The sequence below is a fragment of the Chelon labrosus genome (genome assembly GCF_963514085.1).
Source record: "Chelon labrosus genome assembly, chromosome: 7".
NCBI classification, from domain to species: domain Eukaryota; kingdom Metazoa; phylum Chordata; class Actinopteri; order Mugiliformes; family Mugilidae; genus Chelon; species Chelon labrosus.
In genome coordinates, this window is record NC_140343.1 from 22,839,481 (window position 1) to 22,861,377 (window position 21,897).

The window sequence follows — 21,897 nt, forward strand, 5'->3', positions numbered from 1 at the left end:
TTGTGTTCCTGTGAACTGGCAGGCTATGTTGTGGACAAAACAATACCATATGTCTCAGCGCCAGTCTGGAGCGTTCCTCTGCCGTTTCAGTCTCCAAATAAAAACCAATAGTGGCTACTCGTGGTTTCCATTAAAAATTACAGTGAGGAAGGGGGCTCATGTGAGGGCTCACACTACAAGCCTTCAACTAATGAAAGAAATACAGGAGTGAAAGGCAAAGCTTGGCAAACAAACAATGGGCAAGACACAAGCCAGCAGCAAATCTCAACTGTGTTGTTCCATCAAGGGCCATAAAACATTTGCTCCAGATCAAGCATTTCAAGCGGAGATGCAACGCGGCTCTCCTCCTCTAATCCCACAAAAGCAAAAGGAATACATTTAGCCAGAACGTCACCATACCACACTATGCACTTTGTGTCTTACTCAAACCCTGCTGCTGACTGATAAAAAGTACTGTCGAGAGCATGTTTTACAACAGAAGTCTGGATTCTGGCATTTTGAAAGCCGACAGGGTCCAGTGGCCAACAGAAAAAGTGTGCTCAACATCTCTGAACCTATTCCAGGCAGCCCATCTGGGGCTACGTAGGCCATAGCACTGGGACCAGGAAACAAGGACTGGCAGGCCTGATTCAGAGCCCTATTAGCCCAAGGAAACAGCCTCTCCAGTGGAAAGGCAGTGAGGGAGGTCTGGCAATGAGTCTCTGTTCTGAAGTGTTAAGCCCAAAACCAGCTCCTATTGACTCTATTACTCTGTGCTCTCAACACAGCAACATCTCACTTCTCCACTGTGAAGCACGGACTAGAAGGTTTGGGACTTGGTAAGGTTCCTCATACTGTACATCCCGGTACACATGTATTTCTGCAACACCAAGCAAGCTTTTAATTGAACTTCCAGTTAGCTCATAACATAAAAACCCTGTCTTCAACAGGACATCAACTAATAAGCATGCAGACTTTTGATAGGGACACAACCTCAGTCTTTTAGTAAAAAATTAAATAATACATCGTCTTCACCTGTAAATTTATGACACCTTAGACAAGCTACTTGCTTTCAAAGAGTCAGCAGGAAACAGTTGTCCAGAACCTGCATTTCTAACCAATATGTAGATATATTAATTTAATTAGCTAGCTGCTTGCAGCTGTTAAATGAGTCTTGTCAATTAGTTTGGCAAAATCAGCAGATACCAATCACCAGTTTTATCTCTTGAAGAAGTTACTACGAATTTGTTATTCATTATTATCGACATGCACATTGTGAAGTCTGCATGTGCCGTGGAGGAACAGGAAGCTTTACAAGCATTGCCTCAGACACATTTAGCAAATGGTCAGTTGCAGTTTATTAGTGATGAAAAGAATGTGTCCTAAATAACAGAGAAGAGAGCGGTGATGATTGTTCCTCCAGGAAGTAGCTGTGTGGTTTTTGAGTTTTGTGGCATGCTCAGGAGGTGTCAGGGTGGAGACCGTGGCCATGGGCAGCCATTAGGTGAGTGGCTAAGGTACCAACAGCTTGCGATGCCAGAAGGCTTGGTGCTGTCGCTCAAACACAAAATACTTAACACTTAATCCATCAGAGGCCCCCGTAGTCAGCCAGAGCCATTAGCCCAGCTTTGTCTGACTCCAGAGGCCTCCTGCCTCACTGTTAAGATGTCCTTTATCTGTTCTCGCCCCACTTGAAAAACTGCTTTTATGTGTTAGACACATATCAAACTGAAAGGCCTTCAGATAAAGCTGACACCTCGGTTTTGTCTCAAAAAATACATTCATTCCATTAGATGAGAATAGTTGAGCTTGAGTAGCTACTGTAAATGAATATGAGAATGCACATTACTCTAATACAGGGATGTCTCTTATCACTTTAAAAAGTAAATTTAGAACCGTCTACATTTCATTTGAGATTAAGCAGAAGTAAAAAGCTCTTACTCTGCAAAAGCAAGGCTGTCCAACGTCATTATACAGAAACAGCTCTGCATGTTGATTGTAATGATGCTTTTCAGCTGTTTTCTGTCGGCCACCACTGACAGGGGGAGACACTTAGTGTGATGCTGACCTGCTGGTCTCTACAGCAACACTCATCTCATTGGCTACACGTTATCGCAGCTTAAGAAAACACAAGCAGGCCAGATGCACATCCATCCGTATGAACTGCATCACTTTCTTTTGACATGAGAACATTTCCATTAGTACAGGAAATAATAATTAAAAGGTCTCATCCATCATGTCCGCATGTAGTGATTTTTGTCTGAAGGCTACAATCCAAGAAAATAAAAAAAAGTCTTTTTTTTTCTAACTTTTGAGAATTCTCTTGGGTACAAGATGAGCAAAAAAAAAAAAACAACAACAATATCTTGCCTGGAATCTCTCCAGACATTTTATTGCATGGGAGTCACTCATGATGCAGAGGTGATGATTACCAATATGACTGTGTGACGAAAGTTACTGTCAGACAAGCCTAAACGGTTCATAAGGTCTAGTAGAGGCATGTTAATGCTCTGTTCTGAAGGGGCTGAGACACAGACTCAAAAGTGGAACAAATAGTTCTTTATGCTGTATAATGTACAGTGCATAGTGTAAGGATTTTCTAATCTGTGCATATGCTCTATGTCACTTTGGCTTTTATGGCAGGATGCTGCCAAAGAAGTAAGCAAGAAAACAGTGGACCACATATGGAAATCATTTGTGTACCTGATGCTGCATTCTTGGACCATGCCGTGAAAATGATAACTTCTGGGAAAAAACACACAAAATCCTTCGGAGTGTATGAAGGCAAAGAAATAGTTTTCATAGCATTATAGCGTAGTGAATCCACGGCTGAGGATTTTGATTCACATTTTGCTATGATATTTTTATGAGATACACGGGCTTTGAACATGAGCGCCGAAGAAGCCAGTTTTTACATTTTTTTATTAAGTTTCCCAGAGAGGCCCCCTGGTACCTTTACTAAATATATCTGGCTCCCCAGGGGACCTATTTCTAGCTACACTAAGATACCTCTTAGTAACTCTTCTTGTCTTTCTCACTGATTTGTACCCTAGCCCTAACAAAAACCTCTGTCTCCGTCTATTTTGATAGAGCCAACATTATTATTAGGGTTAGGGTTATATGAGTTCAGATCAGATCAGATTTTCATCAAGTCACATTTTCAGTTTTTCCATTATTTTGGATAACTTTAAAGCAAGACGCAAATACATATTCTTCCTCTTACAAATGAAAGCTGAATTTATAGATTAAAGAGCAAACACTTTTTTTATAAACCAATTAGCTGCAACATTATTAAAACAAAAAGTGATTGATCATACAATTTTTCAGTAAAGCGTCACCGCTTTAGTCTTAACAACCCTTCCTGTTGTTAAGAGTTTTTGTGGTACAAGGATACGCCCGGTTTAATTTGAACAGCAGCCAAGCTATCAACAGAACTGGTTAGAAAAGGGTGGGCATATGACCCCCTGTCTGCAGAGATTGAAAAAAGATGACACAGCACATTTTATCCCATTGAATGATACAGAAAGAATTTGGCTAACTTTGGATTTAAAGTTGTACTAATTGTGTCATAATCACACAGGAGACAATGTTCAGACCCTTAGCATGGGAAACCTCTTTTGGAGTGTAAAAAGGCCTCCTCTGCACATTTACACAACTTGAAATATTTTCCTCATAGAAAACAGCTACTGACAGGAGGACTACCGTTTAGCCTGTGAGGAAATGAATACACTAGTTTGGGAGGAAGGATTTTGAGGCTTTTAGGGATGCTGGACTCACATGAAAGATATGTTTGATGCGCAGCTCCAGGTTCTCTGCTTTGACATTCCAGATGAGTGGTTGGGGGGAGTTGAGCACGAAGACCAGAGGCTTCTGGTGGTGCAGCATGGACTGGATGGGCTTCAGATGTAGCTCAACCTACCGAAGAAAAAAATAAACAAAGAGAGAGCGAGAGAGAGAGAGAGAGAGAGAGAGAGAGAGAGGGCACATAACAACAAAATGTTAACACATTAGCCGTAAACTGATCAAGAGAGAAGAAGAAAAACACAGTTCAAGATCAGCAACACTACATGCAATATGCAAATGAAAAAGCTTTTACTTTCTTATGTTTGCTTATGTGTAATTAGAGTTATCAAGTGATACACAGCTACTATCCTGGTCCACACGCAGCTCTGTTGTGATGTAGATTGTTCTTCTTTATCGGGATTTGTGGGTGTTTATGTACTCACTTTGCTGATAAACTCACAAAGACGGCATGCCGCGTTCTCCCTAAAAGGCACTTGCTTAGCTCTGATATGTAGCCTCAGCGGGATCTGAACTTTCACACAGTGGAGTCTTTGTTAACAGAGGGAAAAAAAATAGTAAGGGCCGGGACTCTGTTACCATCTCTACAGCATGCAACTATGCCTTTGGTTCTCAGACTGCCATTAAAATAGATTTTCACAGTCTGTTAGCGAGACGGGGAAAACAAAGTTGCATGTTTTGGGACCTAAACTGTTGTTTTCGTGTTCCAGTGCCTGGATAGTTTGCAGCAAATCGAGTCAGGTGATTCATGGCCTGAGCGTTCACTGAAACCAAACTCATCTCAGGAAAGGATGTACCTTCTCATCATCTTTTAACTTTTAAATAATGCCCTATGGAAACGCCACCATTACAAGTTTACTTATGAGCTTTTAAAAATTCTCAATTGGACCGGTAATCTCAAATGTTTAGTGATCTGCCTGACATTGTTCTTCTTTAAATGTTCTCATCTGTATTTTCTCAGACTAATCAAATTAACCCTATTCAGTGTGTCAGCAGTACAAGCCTGTAAATCACTAATTCGACCCACAAGGATCCCCATTATATGATGTAACGACCCCTACAGTAACTTAATCAGTCACAGCTTGCAAAGCTATTGGCCTTTTCTTTTTATAAAAATGTAGCCTTTGTACTTGCATTGAAACTAATAATAGAACAAATGATCTATCATTACAGTGATGAAGACTGTAAATATTATTTGACAGCGTGAGCGTTTGAAAGAGTTCGCACCATGAAAAACATTCATAGCACTAATCTGGTTGGATGTGGTTATGGACTGCATACTATCAAGATGGAGATCTAAATGGTAAATGGAAACCATTAACATTTTTCTGATGCGCTGCATTTCTCCTCCAGTTATACTTATTTCTGTCACTGCAAATCATATTTATATACGATTCTATTTTAGAGTGAACTGTATATGGAGGAAGTTAACCATAAACAGTGGCATGTGCTCTGAACCAGAATAAATAATGAACAGTTTAAAATATTTAGCTTTAAGGCGACTTAGGCAACTATTAATTATCCTGGTCACTGTTACCAGCAAATGGCAAATCTCTGGAACTAATCAAACTACAAAATCACTAGATGTTTCACAGATAGTTTCCTCACGCTTAAATGTGATGTGAGGTGATCATTCAACTAGTTTGAGGCAAATACTGAAAGCTGGAAGGTGTCACCTTACAATCTCAGGCCTCTTTCAGACCTGTATCCGTGTTAGCATCTGGCATTAAAATACGTCTCCACATGTGTCCCTGGCCAGCACTTAAGATCTGATCTGAAGCTACAATATGTATCTCTCTCACTCTCAATGAAAACACACACATTAAGTCATTTTAGAGTCCTACACAAAACTAAAATTAACTGAACAACTGGAAGCTTCCATATGCATCGCTGTGTTTGGAGCAGTGACAGAAAAATCTCTCGTCATAAAGGTAAATAAAGACACTGGTCATTTTTGAGTGAACACAAAACTCCACACGGCTCCTTACACATCAACACGACAGCATCAATAATGCAATTAACTGCATGCCGATACATTAATGACAGAATCACTTACAGTGTGCTCATATTCAATCATTTCATTTGTTAACTCTCACTTAGATTTATGTATTAGTTTAATTCATTAATAGTGGGTGTTAGATCCTCAGTGCGTCCTTGGTGTGTTCACAACTTTACTTTAAGCTGGCCACTTGCAATTGGATTCCCCAAGATGGATGTCAATGCATGGCCTGAAAGAGGGGCCTCAAATTAAAACCCTCCAGTCTCTGGGGGTGGGGGAGGATCCCAACAGTCCTTAATGCCCTCGGTAAGCAGCTAAAACGTTCAGCTGTCAACAGTGGATCAGATTTCAAAACATTACATTGTTACTTTGTTACCAGCAGTTTGACATATAGTCAGTATGAGGTGGCTACTTTTAAATGTCAAGACTGAGTTTTAAAATGACAAAGTAATGATATTGAGTTTAGTTTTCTTCATAGTAAAGTAAAACCAGCCATGCCAAAGGTGTTAAATGTGCTTACCTCAAATTCTAACGGCAATAATTTATTTCAACTAAGATCACTGTCTTTCACAATTATTACAGAACCACATAATACCAATTATTATTACTTTTCTGTCATTGTTAGGAATCATTTTCATTAACCTACAGTATATATAACAGTTGAATGAAAATAACAGAAGTATTTCCATGACTATATTCACATTTATCTCACTTAACTTCTAATGTGGTGAAGTCGAAAGTGAAGCCAAAGAAACGCAGACATTCAATATGGTTAAAAGAAAAAAAAAAAGAAATGCTGCAAAGGTTTGACAACGACATTAATTGTGTGACAATGAATCGTCAACTAAAATCTCTTGACCGCAAAAGCATTTCTAACAACTACTCGGTCATTACTGATTGTTTATTAGGTAGACCTGTGTTCAGTCTCTTTTGACATTTCTGTATTGATGTCTCCATATGGGCCAGCGCCTCACTGGAATGGCGACACATTTCCATCAGCTATGAGCAATTTTTATCCGCTGGCTAAAAAAGCTATGGAAGAGTACAGAAAATAATAACAAACTGGAATTAGACCTTTTTTCAGCATGCTAAACTAGTATCAACAGAGATGCACTGCACCCAGGGAGGCCTCATTTCTGATGCTCGGTGTTCAAAGACTTGTCACTGTGATGCCGCATGAAGTAATTTATCAAGAAACACCAAAAGAATGAACAGAGGGGAAACTAAGCATCAAAGCCCAATTATCAGCGTTGAACAGATGTAAGCCCTGGAGGACAGCAACACAATCCAGAGTGTTTAGTGATCTATGAAAGTGCTGCGAAAATCATTAAAATGTCCCTCTGAGACAAGAAAAAGGAAGAAATTACTAAACATTTATCTATGAGGCAATGTGGATGGTGATCACAGCTCACTCGTTTTTTTTTTTTGTTTTTTTTTTGGCTTATTTACCCCACACCCCCTTAGACCAGACTGGAAAAAGCGAATGTATCGCTCCTCTGAGAATAGCAACAACCAAGATATAATCATACCTGGCCTGGCTTTGAGGCCCTGGCTTTGAGAGATGGAAGAGGGAGGTAGTAGAAAAATGAGAGTGAGGGAGAGAGTTGTAAAAGATGAGGAATTTTAAACCCAGACAGAATCATTTCCAGGAGACATGAGTCACCTGCAAACACGGGCATAAACAAAGCTCTTGGAAGAGGAAGTGTCAAGAGGCACTGAAGGTCAAAAGGGGTGAAAGCTGCGGTAATTATGATTTTTTTCCCCCCAGGTTTAACCAGTAAACAACAGTAATACCAATCTAAATCAGTTATGTGTTGCACAGTTCAAGTGGTGATGAGTACTCAGCAGCAGCTGGTGTTCATCTCTGTCCACAGAGCTGCGTTTATGACGTCTGGAAAGGTTGGTGGGCATAGCAACAGAACTTGTCATGCAGCCAGGGTGTGGAAAGAAGAGGTGCAGAAGCGCCAGGCATCAGAGTACCTCTTGTGGTGTTTGCAATGATCAGGTGGCGTTGAGCTGTTCATGGTGCTGGCAGCTACCTTCAGTGTCTGCTAGGGACGGGAGGCAACGCCTGATTGATTATCAGAAGGCTGGCAAAGGGCTTTGGGGGTCCAGGGTCTATTACAGTTAAGGGGTGGGCTTGCGAGCAGCCACGGATGGAGGCTTGTCGAGGCCTATCACATTACTGAAATGAAACTCCACACAAGGGACGACAGCTGTAGCAGAATAAGCAAGGCCCGTCACAAAGCTCACTATTAGTGGTAGCATGTGTAAACAATGAACACGTTAGAGAAAAATAAAAAAACTTTAAGCTCTAAATCAGCTCCAACAACAAACACAGCGCCAAGGGCAACAAAAACTGAAAAAGATAAATCATACAAAACCTTTATTGTCTAACAAAGCCACATGGTTGAATTTAGATGCTGCTGATGGCTGTCACTGTAATTGTAATGGGTGATTTGTTTGTTCCGTCTTGAGCATGTGGTTGCAATTTCGTGACCTTTAAAGCAAAGTAAGTTGCACCATGTTTCAAGTGTGCTTCAAAAAAACTGTGCATCAACCTTGTAATGTGATACTTTCATAGTTACATATAACAGTGTAAACAGCAGTCACACTGCAGCCAGAGCTCAGTATCAGTGCGGCTCAGCATCCTTGCAGGAAAAGGGAGTTTCCTTTATTGACAGAGCTAATTAAGTGCCTGATGAGCCCTGGTAATTTGGAGAAAAAAAAACGAAACTTCCTTTAATTAGACAAAAAGTAAGAATAATCTGAGAGAGCACTTTCCCTCCCAGGAAATAATAACTAACTTGAAAAAGAAAGCAGGAAAGAACAATGTATCCAGTGACACAAACGAAAATGACTGGCTTGCTTTGCTTTGCTTGTTTTGATATCCAAGATTACAAAAAAACAACGCCAGACACTAAACTAGATGGAACACTGCTATGGTTAAAAACACAGAGGGCTGGCTAGAAACCCAGTTAAAAAGTTAGCTTAAAAAAGGTCTGGGACCAATCATACTTTGTTATCTTATGTTGCATGTATGTGCGTGTGCCTTGTCTGTCTGGATCTTGGTTTTTTCTGGATCAGTGAGGGCGTACAGAGGGAAGGGGAGCCGGGGCAAAGGAGCTCAGTGACGGAGGGGAGGTTCTTATCAGTGCCACCCACATATTTGACTGAGATGGGGATGCTACCTGGAGCCTTTCCCCTGAACTGTGATTTTAATCAGTCTGCACTCAGTTAAATGCCAAGACGGAAAAAAAGAAAAGACGTCAAAGTGAGATGGGACGTCTCGATAGCAATCTTTAAGTGATATGGCAGAATAGCAGGACATGCTGAAAAATATAACAAAGGAGTGAAACGGGGGGGGGGGACAAGGGTCAGGAGGTCAGGATAAGATTGGATCAAAGGCTGACTGAAATTGAATCCGTTTTTTGTCAAGAAATCAGTACGTTGTTGGTTTAAACTTTGTTCCTATTTGGTCAAACATTCTTTCTGCAGTGCAGTGACAGCAGAAGGTTGGTTAGCCTAACATGCTAGCATTGCAAGGGGAAGCTAGTTAGCTTGGTATGCTATCTTCTACTTACTGTGAGGAGTACAAACTTATGATCACAATCCATCCTCTAAAATGCTGATTTTAGATAACCAACTACACTTGTATTTTGACACAAGAAGACACATACAGAAGAATATTAAACATTTCCATCGGTTATAACACTTGATAGAGTATCGATCAGCCATCTGCTGCAATGGGAAACACCAACGCAGAAGCCTAAAGCTTAGACATCGTTCGCAAATAGATGCAACACCTTTTTCTAAAAAGTTATAAATGTAAACATAGTGTTGTTATAGTTTATACTTTCTTCCACAAAATCTGACCAAAGAAAAATTCATGCAAAATTGTGTTCGACTTTGAGCACATGCAGTCCATACGTTCCCCCATCCTGAGCATTCGCATCAGGTGAATTCCTACGAGGGAAATTAGAGTAAAAACTGTAACTGATAGCAGTATAAGGACACATAAAAAGCTTGTTTAAATAAATACATCGTTGGATTGGTGTGCGTGCGTGTAGTTTGTCTTGTGTGCAAGCTCAGCTCGTATCTGACAGTCTTCTCGCCAGCTGTTTGTGCCTGGTGAGCTCTTCCAGCTAGTAATTCACAGTCTAAGATATCAGCGAATTCCAGCTGATAAAACAATCATCTGCTCTGCCTCACCCTGATTCAGAGCCAGTGGCTGTGTTTGATGTTTGCCTTTGGTAAACTGATTAGAGAAAGACGGGTGATTTGAGATATCGCCGTCCCCTTTTGTTTATTTTTTACCCTATCGCCAAACCGTATGCCCCCACAGGCCTCTTTCTTGAGCTGTTTATTTTGTCCACAGTTTGCTTCAACTTGGGAACAAGGTGTCGGCAATGAAGGCAAACTCGTGTGCATTAATGCACACGGGGTGTCTGCAGGGTTCAAAAGGACACTTTAGCTTGTGACAGAAGAAGCACGTGGAAAAATGTTCAAATCTGATACCTACTCCTTTACACCAGAGCAAAAGGGAAAGAAAATAACTCTTCATGCTGAGGTCATTGTTTTGGTAAGAGCTTAAGTGGCAAAACACCAACACCTTCAGGTCAACAGTCAACCCACGAAAAGATATTTTGCCTCAAAATCCCAAGGGGTTTAAAACTTGGATGAATTATGTGCAACAAGTAGAGTCTGCAGCACATGTCACTCTGACTCACTCTCATTTTGTGCTCTTGCGCTGCAACATTAGACTGTTTTCATTAAATGTAATTCAGTTTTGTGAAAATGTGAAAATCATCCTGCTGTTATTTGAGGAAAACACATCCTTCTGAAACATGACCTGGCACTTCTGGCTTTACTATGGTTTGCCCGTCCAGCCAACAGTCATTTCACTTGACCTATCCAAGGATACCGCTCCTCTGGCATGGTTCCCCTCCCACATGGGTAGAGGAGAGCAGAAAGGGTTTTCTGTTACTCTGATCAGAACACACACTGAAGCTGAAGAAATCATCACTCTTTATTTCAGACTCGCCTGGACAATAGCCATTCTCTGTGGTCATTTTATTGAAATGGAGAGTTAAGAGTCTATGAAACAACAGCCTACTGTTATAGAGAGATGCTGAATAAAATTCCAGAGCTTTGTTTGAAATCTCAAAAGAGTTCTGTAAGCCGCATTTTTTTCATCAGTATTGTCTGGCAGTGCTCAGTGGATATTGTCTGGGGAGAATATCATTTCAGGATATATAAGAAAGTGACTGGGAAGTGGTCTGATTTGCTGAAATATCAATTAATTTTTCTTTACCTATGTTACTACTAATAATTTTCCACAATCAAAAACACTAAAATCAGTTTCTAACAATTTTAAAGGTCTACAGACAAGCTAACATTTTCACCACTACTATGACGATGTTTAAGTTCATAATCTTAGTTAATCACATTATATTATCATCCAATGCACAAAAAAAGAGGGCAAGAGGGCGCTGTAATCATTAGGCTTCAAATTTTTGGGACCCATGAATGCATGTACATAAATTCCAGGTAATCGACCCTAGCCAGGAAGCACAGCTAAAACTCTGCGTCCTCACAAAATATTTGAGGGGGAGTTTCGGTCTGGAGCTGTTCCGGTTGGAGTGCATTCTGCCCAGTGAAGATCTGCTGGGCTGGGTCATGCACTGCACGTCATCTGAGCGCCGCTTGGCCGAATTTGTTTACTACAAAATGGCTGCTATCAAAGAGCTGTTTAGACTGCGTTGCATCTGTTATGAAAGGTATTAACTTTAACAAGGGCAGTTATGAGAGATTAAGGCATTTGAGATTAAGCGTGTGTCATATTAGTCGACTCTTTACCAGTTGAAACATCATGAAATCCAAACTCTGATAAGAATGAGTCTGACTAGGCCAGGCTAAATCCATCCACTACTTGATTACTAACTCAAGCTAACAATCTCAGTGTACTGTCATGACTGTAGTCTTCATGAACTATTGAACATAGACATATACTGTATGTATCTGCTATAATGCTCATGTAAACAGAAAAACTTTAAAATGCAGTACAGAAGTTGTGCTGGTCCATGTAAGAAACTACTAAAATGTAGACAAATATACTATTTGTAGTATTGGAAAACGCTATTCATGGCATTAAATTTCTCCAAATAATGTGTTCTATTCACAACGTAGCAGGAAACAGTAAACCACAGAACGCATTAGTGAAATGAGCCGGCAGCCACTGTGACAATTACAAATGTTGATGTAAATTTCTGATTTTATCAGTTTGTTACAATAAATTGTTCATTTCTTTGCGGAAATTATAGGAACATGAACCAGGCAGTTAAAGATTTGAACACAGTTGTTAGGAAGCTGTACTTAATTTGAGTCATTTGATGTCTGTCAAGAAACTCAGCTCAAATAAATTCTTTTATGTTGACACAAGAGCCGAACAGCTGTTGTGACTTGTTAATTTAAATTAACCGTATTAAATACCAGTTATTTAAAAAAAACACTCATGATTCTTTTGGATGCAAAGACAAGAAGGGGAAATTGTCGACTGCACAATTTTTAGCTTCAATCCTACAGCGCTGAACAACTTTTAATTTGAAAATAGTACTGGGGGTGGCTTGAGGCTACCTCACTGAATCATTAGCATATATTTTTTTTAGCCACTGGCTGTTATTGTATGGTTGACGCAAATCCTGCAAATGTCAGCTTTTCCCAGACGAAGTGCTATGCACAGTCACTACAGAGGTATTCTGTTGCGCTTAATAACTCTGCTTTGGTGTGGAGATTGGCCAGGAGCCAAAGTGTGTATTCTGAGTCAGGTCCAGCTGTGCATTTCTTTCTGTGGATAACAGTTCATACCCACTGGTTAATACCCATACAGAATGGGTTCACTGGTCCAGGCAGGAAGCAATTCATTGCTCTCACGTCTTTACTTAAAATATGGCCAAACTGCAAGCCATGACTTTCACACACGGATGTGAAAGAGATGTGAAGCAGGCCTCACACATCGCAGCTGCAGGATGCGTGCAACTGTGTGAGCGTGTTTGAAATTGACCATGGGATTACCCTTGTCCATATTAGCCCATGCACGCCATGTGCAATAGCTGATTTATTCCCCTTACCTGGTCAAGACTTTGCAGGCATGTTGTGAGAGTCACTTGAGCACACCGTGTTCTCCACCAGATTCTCAACCCAGACACTTAAAGCTCAGCCACAGGCACCTCTTGTGCTTCGGGTCGTCATTCAAAACATCCAAATACAGTCTGTTCTGAGGCCCAGACATTCCTCCCCCAGCAGCAGCAGGGTTGAGGACGCAAACTCAGAGAAAAATCTACATAATCACACACTGACCAGGCACCTCTCTACTGACTTAGAAAATAAGCAAAGGCTACCCTTGCCAAAGCAAACACAGGAAAAGACCAATTATGGAGGGGAATCAATTTGCACACCTCTAAATCCGACAACAAAATTGGACAAAAATGCTGAAATTAAGAAGGTTCCCTGAATATTTCAATGTCAAGTTTAATTAAACATTTAAGTTAAAGTCCTTGGAAGCAGATGTATCTTTGCATACAATTTAGATTCAGGTTGGGACTACAATCATGTATTTGCGGACAGTAAATATACTTTATTACCTCAAACAGTGGCCATGTATGCCCTTTATTTAATTCAACTGTGGAAGGCAACAGGCCTTTATTGGAAGCAGGCTTGTACTAGAGGCTGAATTCCTTCTGTTGATCTGTATAATTAGTCATGTTTTAGCACAAAGCCTCGTTCTGATCCACTCCTATTTACTTTGTTGAAGTTAGAGGATTACACTACTAAAACAAACTCAAACATTTCATGCAGATTAAAATTAAAAGCCCCTCTAGGGCTTCAATGGACCAGAGCTATTGTTGTGAAATGTTTGCACATACAGATGGACAGAGGATAAATTCATCATTTTGCAGCGTTTTGAGAAGTTTATGCAGGTGTTCAGTTTTGCCTTGAAACTGGGATGCTGCCAGACTCTACAGTAACTGTTGTGAATGTAAATTAACTACAGCTACATCTTTAGCTACATCCTCCTAAGCAAAGGAGCATGCTACAAACTTTCCTGAGGCACCTTTGAAGCCAACCCGTGTTACCGTTAGATATTAAAAACTAAGAAGAATGCTGTTGTTGAGTTTCAATGATTGAAAGACACTGAGTCTTCTGAGGATGTAAGCTCAAATGAGAGAAACATCTTTGCTCTTAGGTTTATTTGCTTTCAGAAATAAGGGATAGATTTAATGGCAGAGACTACCAGTGTTCAAGTATAAATAATCAAGAGCATTAAGTTGTTTTTTCCACAAGGCTAGGACAGAACATCCTTCGCTTAATGGGGCCAGGGACTTAAAGATTCCATTTATTTCAAGGTATAATTTTTTCCACTGGATTATCACCTCCTACAATCAGGAAAATTCAGGGACGGATTTTGCCAGTGAAGCCACAATGTGACGCATTTTGTGCCCTCCAATACAGTCCTGTTGAAGGCTGAGGAAGGACCTGCGTCTTAACAGTCCGGTGGGTGCCCACGCACAGATGGAAATGCAATCAAGATCAGAGTGGGTAGAGTGCGCTAACGTCCTTTAGGGGAGCTTATCTAATCATAAGCAGACACCTCCAGTAACGGAATAAGATTCTGCAGGGCCACCTAATCTCATCCAGAGCCAGGGTGACTTTCTGCAGCCAAGGCTGTAGGCAGGGGAACAGACAGCTGGATTCCTGTCTCCTCTGCTTTAGTCCTCACTCGACCGTTGAGGTGGTGGGCCACCAAAAGATGAATAAACTGATCTCATGAGATGAGTTTCACAGACTCTCAAACTAGATATTTTAGCGGGCTATTCTGTACGCAGCTTAACAAAGAAACTAAAGCCTCCACACACTGTCAGAAGATCTGGATAGCTAAACTAAAACAGAATCAAGGCTAGAGTTCCTAAAACTGTAGTTAAGTCAATAGCGACTCTGTATTGACGAAAGCACAAAGCTTCACTGTTCTTCTCTGAGCTTCTCACTTTGTTGTAACTCCCAATAAATAAATGGTTCAAGACTGAGACGTGTTACTACCAGTCTTTGTCAGTTGACTGTCTTTATGAATCATTACTTGGATCATCACTTCCAACAGAAAGATTTCCAGAGCAAGTGAAAACAATATTTAGACATCGGTCTTGTGGGCTACATACAGTTTTAACAGCAGTTAAAATATGGTTGGATTGCTTAATTTTTGTGCAAGACTGTTCAAGTTTAAAAGCAGGGAAGGATAGTGTCACTTAAGTCTAAAATCCTTTGACTTGCAAGTGATCTATTGAAAGGCCACTCAGCTGGCCTGTGCAGATGTGAAATGGCGACGAGCACATGTAGACAAAACCCACTTCAGTTTGTTCTTTGTGAGCATCTGTCTGCATTTAATCACAATCATGTTGTTAGATGCAACACAGCAAAACTTTCACACTTTGCAGGACACATTCAAGTGTTCAACCTACAAGAACTAGACCATACTCAGAGGAGCATGCAGTATGTTTTCGAGGATCTTATTTTATGGTTACAGGTCTCGCAAAGAGGTCTCATAAATCAAACAGTTTAATGGAATATTAAAGACAATAAATTAAACTAATTTAGCCAAAACCCTAACTTTTGATGCTACTTCGAAAAGATTTTACTGTAAAACTGCTAAAAATCTACATAAATGAACAAAAATAAGATTACAGAGAGCTATTTTATGCTGTTTGTGGTGCAAAATAAATGCAATTTCAGCTTTGACTCTAAGTAGCTTCATGAAGGTGTATAAATGTACCTTTAGTAATTTTTGATCTACATTACACTGCTTTTCTTTAGGACCACACATGAAAAGTAAACTAGGCTAGTCATTATCAAGGGCAGAAAATTGTACGTAAATACATAGTTGGGTCTGATTTGGCACAAAACACTACATTTGTTTCAATTTGTCACTGGGTTGTTCAGTGAGTACTGCTAACTCTAACATAATTTTAAATTCTGTAAAAAAAAACAAAAAACTGAGAAACAAATTACACCTGAAAACAAATAGTATAAGTATCTATGATCTCTAACTCTATAAATTAGGTTCATGTAGTAAAGCTTGGGAACAAGGGCAGCCATTGAAGCCATTTCTTTTATTTCTTTTCATTTACATCATACTGTAAATATTCCCACACACAGTATTTCTATAAGTTTGGCCTCGGGAATGCTTAAGTCTACTTCAGCAGCAAAGTGGCAATGGCAAGTCTATACACGCTGCGTTTCACACTACTGTGACCGAGGGGGATGATACTTGGTACAGTTCAAAATCCAGACGCAGCGTTTCTTTAAGGCTGCCGGCCCGTGATTCATTGTCAAACTATGACAGATGGTTGAGAGTGCAGCCACAAAATGTGTTGTACAACACCTGAAGACAGGGAGTGGTTTCTCCCATTTCTGACATCACTTTTACGGACGCTATCAAGAGATGTGCTGACAGAGTGAGTGCACTAGAGAGATCTGCTCAAAACAAATAAGTGGTTGGAGTGGAGTGGTGGGTTTTAGAACAGACACTGACAAAGTACAGGAAATATAGCAAAGAGATGTGATGAGCATGAGTGACGTCGGTGATGTCAGAGACAAGCTCATGTTAGAGTTATATTGAAAAGGGGAAATTACGGGGTTACTGTTTACTAACTTTCTAGTAATATATTTCACAATCTAGCTAGCAACTTGACTCCGTACTAATGTGTGGCATGGATAAGCATATATCTACCTTGCCAGCGTATTACCCAGAAAATCCCCAGCTACATTACTTTCTCCTCTAAAAAAAAAGGAAACTGAAAGGGCAGCTATTAACGCTCAGGGAAATATTACTATTTACTTCCAAAGTCTATACAAAGCTATCTGCCAGTACATTGTTAGGATTTTTATCATTCAAATCTTGATAATAAACCTTATGTGTAAAGTTTCTCTCTGTACTACTTTAGTCCACAGTCTAAGGATGACTCACTTTTGCTGGAGTATTGTCTGGTCCCTCTGGAGTATGCCCTCTGAGGTTAATGATGTGGACCTCCTGGGGCAGGCTGGTGGTTCCCCTGCTCGCACACCCTGACAGGGCGGTGAAACTCTTCAGGACGGCTTGCACCGGGTGTCCCGTCCCCACTGGCAGCAGCTCACATGGGCTCCGAGACAAAGGCCCTGCAGTGGAGAAGAGAAAAGCGTACTGTATGGATCAAACACAACCAAATGTTTTCTCAGTCCCCTATTAAGTGTCTAGGTGTTTACCCTAAGTCATATAGACGAGTAACATGAAACATATATGGTAACCACACAGTCAATTTTGACCTTTAATCAGTTTCAGTCTTGCATATTCTATATCTAACCGTTAGCTGTGCCCTAGATTTGGAAAAATGTGGACAATCCGAGGTGAAAACCTGCTAGCAAGGTTTACACAAATGATTTAGTCCTCACTGTCCAACTCTCTATATGTCACGCCGTACAGGGGAGTTGAAAAAAATGGAGCTCAAGTAATTGAGAGGTGTAACAAAACTGTCAAGCAGAACAGCCCTCAGCAGGAAGTGAGGACAGTGAAATCTGGTTTGTTGGGTTTCTATCTGTGTTTTGTTCACAGCCATTTGTAATGAGCAGTCCAGTCGCCTACAAATGTCTGGAGAGCTGGACTTAAACACAGATTCACTTCTGTTTACAACTTAAGACTCTCCATTAGCTATTGCGTGATATGTGACTTCCTTTTCAGCTGCCACACGCTTTCAGGTGGTCAACAGGCTTCCCCACAGCCTGGTATTAAAATACACATTCTGTGTGTAATTTCCACATACAACCATCTCACATAGAGTCAGGTTGGCACAAAACAAGCTGCTGAACTCTAATTGAGGTACCAAACAGTTTTTTGCCCCCATTAGAAAGTAATGTACACTACGAGAAAGTATGCGGCCAGTTTTTTTTATTTTTTTCTCTCAGGGTCAGACTTTGTATATTACCTTGCAGCCTAGTGCCAACCAAGACCCACTCACATTTCAAGAGCATCACACCAAACATACAAAGGCTGCCAATAGCAATCAGATGGAACATTTGGAAATAATTAAAGTCTAAGTGAAAGACAGCTAGATAACAATGTTAAATTCCCCCCAACTGACTCTAAAAACACAGTGCCTCAACAGTGGGGTACAGCCAGGGGGAAAAGTTATCCTTTTTTTTTCTCCTCTGAACACATAGCTATTGTTTTCTCTTTCCGTGCCGTCCAATAAGCTTATGTTAGATCAGCACAAAGCCAGAGATCATGTATGGCATAGCTCCACTCTCCTTGTTGTGAGAAAAACACAGACGTGATATTGTTACCATACTTGTCTTCTGAGACAAATCCCAAGACCTTAACAGACATTCTCAACCTGGAATTCAGAGCAAACGCACTATATATATGTATATATTAAAACATGGCAAGGCTAAAGCGATAAACACAAATCCTAATGGCAAAAACCTGTGGTGCATCAGTATTTCAACCCCCGCCCAACCCCCCCCCTCCCTTTTCCTCCCAAAGGACTGAAGCCTATTCCCTCCCTAACCATGTCATCACATCTCACTCCCACAAACACGTCTGAGGGCACTTCAACTCACTTTTTCCTCTCACACATGGAGAATAACAAACAACTGCCAGACAAACAAAGAAAAACGTAGTTCTTTCTGGGAGACTGCCAAAAGATTACAAAACTGGAAGGAGAATGATCTGATTTAGAAAGTGTTTAAAAATGTAATGAAACAGAGAGGGGAATGACTGAAAAAAAAAAACACCACAGAGATGAAAAAGTAGGGCACTCAGTGTGGCATGATTCTGATTTCGCAGAATCTCGGTAAGACGACCAGGCCGGAGGTTCAATAGCTGCCCCAGAGCAAGAAATCTCAAACAACAAATACCAAGTTTTTATGGAAATAGTCAAAGAAATTCATTATTCCCAGAAGAAGATTCCTCGTGATTTTGGAGATATCCCTGACTTTTCTATTCTAGCCTTTCCTTTTCCCAGAACGTTGTCATGGCTAAGTGTATCAACGAACAACAAATGCTTGTATTTTAATAAACATATCAAGTACATAGTCATGGTCTGCAGGGGTTTAATGTTCAGGATCCGTCCAAATCTCCATTTGTACAAAGGAAATCTTCACAGAGAATAGTCCCGATCTGATAGGCAGGCTATTACTGAGAATAGTGTTGACCCTAAGAGGGAAGAAAAACCTTGGATATTTTATATTAGATCTGATTTCATTTCTATGGTCATTCCTCTGGTGACACAAAGGACAAGTTTCCAGTTTTAACTTGAAACTGATTACGCAAAATGTTTTAGAAAAGGGACAGCAGACAGCACGACATTCACAAATTGTTAACGTAGTGATTTGAACAATGGGCAGAAGTGAGAAAGAAAGGGTCTGAATTAGTTAAAACTCTTTTCTTTCTTTGTACAATTGTTTCTGTCACTTGAACTGCTCTGTAATGTTTCACAGTGAGCTCCTCTGTAGCTTCTGTAGAAAATGTATACATGCATTTGAGAGACTTTTATTATATCATGCATATTTTGCCAGGTAATCATTCAGAATTTCATATAAACCACTGGTGTCAATTGGATTAGATTAGGTTGATAAAGAGACAAATGATGTCTTCAGTGGTTTTTATCAAAGTGAAGCTGCGCTCTAATGCTATCAGACATGTGATGCTATTACCATTAGCAGACAACCACGGAAGCCAAAGAAAAGTTATAGAGGAAATAAAACTAGCATCTGCCGGCCCTGCTACAGCTTTGCATCTGCTGTCACCTTGTCTGTCTGCCCTTCTCCCCCGCTTGTGTCTGCCCTTCTCTCAGTAATCTTTCTTTTTCCTCGGTCATCAGTGGAGTACAGAGTGCGTCCTGTCCAGCTGCTGCTATTGCCTTTTAGCTGGTCTGGCCAAACGCCCACAGCAGAGGAATGAGAGAAGCTGTTGTTCACTTTGCCTGAAAAACAAGTCCAGTTTGCTTCCACCAGACACTCTGCAGACTATACCACAAATATCTCCTTAATCCAATAGATGCAGCAGAGTCTTAATGTAAATCTTGTACTGCAAGCTCTACAACGTTAAACATCTTAATAGAGATGGCACCGCAGCACTAAATTATTTGAGTTTTTTTAATGTACAGTTGCACTGAAGTGAGCTCCTAACTAATATGTACAAACCTCTGCAAATTACATGAATTGTATCTTTATTTAATATGTTGCAGGCTAACTGCAGTACACTTTTCTATCCAAGATGCTGCAAGATGCATGAAGACAAATAATACTAAACCTACATTAATCGGTAAGTCAATCTAAACCCAATCAGGAATGGCAAGTTGACCTTGCAGTCAACTTACAAAAAAAGCAAGGCTGTAACGACTTAATTCTGACAATGTCAGAAACTGCTGAGGCTTTAGGACCAAAAGATTGAATGGACAACACAGCCAAGTTGTGATCGGGCCTAGCAGACTCAACATTAACATCTTATCATTGACCTAATCAAATTAAATCACATTTCACAGTCATATAACTGATACTTTTAACCTTTTAACCACTGTATGCAAGTTAAAACACAAAGAGTCAAAAAATCCCTTGTGGAGATTAAACATACTCTTATCACAGATACAAAACTTTGCACAGTAGTGTTTCTTGAATTTAACTGACAATGGAAAGATCTGAAAGAAAACATTTCCATCTGACCAAGGAACTGCTGAACTGCTCTAAAAACCGCCCACTGACCCTCCAACAGCCTTTGACAGCTGGCACAGCAAACAAACCAAGCTTCAGAAATACATAAGACTTTATTTAGCCAATAGGATCCATCTATCTGCATGACCACAATCGAAAGCTGCCTTTAACATTAAAATGACTTTTACTTAGAACTGAAGAGCCTCATTTCAAGAAAGGCAGTTATGACAAAAAAATGGTAATCTAAGTAATCGTTTAAGAGGATTTTGTGGTTTTAGCTGTGAAAGTGCAAAGTTATAGTTGATAATATACCTTCACCGCTTTTTCTCTTTTTGACTGTATGTGGGCAGAGACACAGGAAGTCACAATAACTCGAGCTGGATTTTAACCAACCTACTTTAGCTTACTCAACTTCCTGGTTACCATGACTGAGAGTTAAAATATATCGGTATTAAAACGAATAAAAGCTAGCTGCAAAAACTGAATCAAGACACTGCAAAAGACCAAGTAACAATTCCTTTTCTACAACTTATTTTGCTAAATAAGATTCACAATCACAGCGCAACTCGGTTAGTTAGTCAAACAAGTGTTTTAAGTTTCAGTTTGGCGAGGTGAAGGTACAAACATTATTTGTAAAGTAGAATAAAAGCAGTCTGAATGTCAAAGAGCACTGAATATCAGCTGAAGTGTAACAGAGCTCAACCATAAGAGTAAGAGATGAAAACTGTGATTTGAGGGGGCAAGACGCTGAAATATACAGAAAAGCACGATAAAAAAGTAGCTCAAATGTCAGGTGAAGACTGTGAGATGGAAGCAGCTAAATTGTTACCAGAAGAGTAAAATGAAAGCAGCTGAAATAGCACTTAAAAGGTAAAGATGGCTGCTTCTCACAGTAGCTGAAACTATAAGCAGCTATTTTTTTTGTGGACAATCTGAAACTACCACTGACCATTTTAATTCTCCTTTTAGCCCTTCATGTTACTGTGCGTTGGTGGCGGTTTTTAATGGTGCAGAGTTTCTCCACATTTCACGACCCGGGTTCCCAGCAGAGTAACTTATTCTAAACAATGAGTAAAGCACGTGGACATGAAAGGCAAGCACCAGTGATTGACATGCACCTTAACCTACTTTTTTTTTTCCCTAACCACCCCAAGTTAAATGTTTATTTCTTCAGTTATGCCTTTTTGGGGCTTAGTATCAAATAGACAGACACTGATTGGAACAAAAACACTGGATATGGAATGACAAGACCACTTGCGACCAAAATGTATTTTCTGTAAAAAGATATGAATTATATTCTTCTATTAATCTTCATTACTTATAATGGATTTAGGCTTGACTTTGATATCATTCATGGTAATTTGTTGAGCTAGTAAATCCATATT

At 40.1% G+C, this 21,897-nt stretch overlaps 1 protein-coding gene across 1 annotated transcript in view; it reads right to left on the bottom strand.

The window, feature by feature from the left end:
* The window catches only part of tgfbr3 (transforming growth factor, beta receptor III), a 65,010-nt gene that overhangs the window by 27,330 nt on the left and 15,783 nt on the right, over positions 1 to 21,897 (bottom strand). Inside the window, exons 3-4 of the mRNA XM_084548292.1 lie at positions 16,797 to 16,984; positions 3,757 to 3,894 (exon numbers count right to left, since the gene is read on the bottom strand). Of these exons, the coding sequence (XP_084404418.1) occupies positions 3,757 to 3,894; positions 16,797 to 16,984 (326 nt within the window). The remainder of the gene's footprint in view (positions 1 to 3,756; positions 3,895 to 16,796; positions 16,985 to 21,897) is intronic.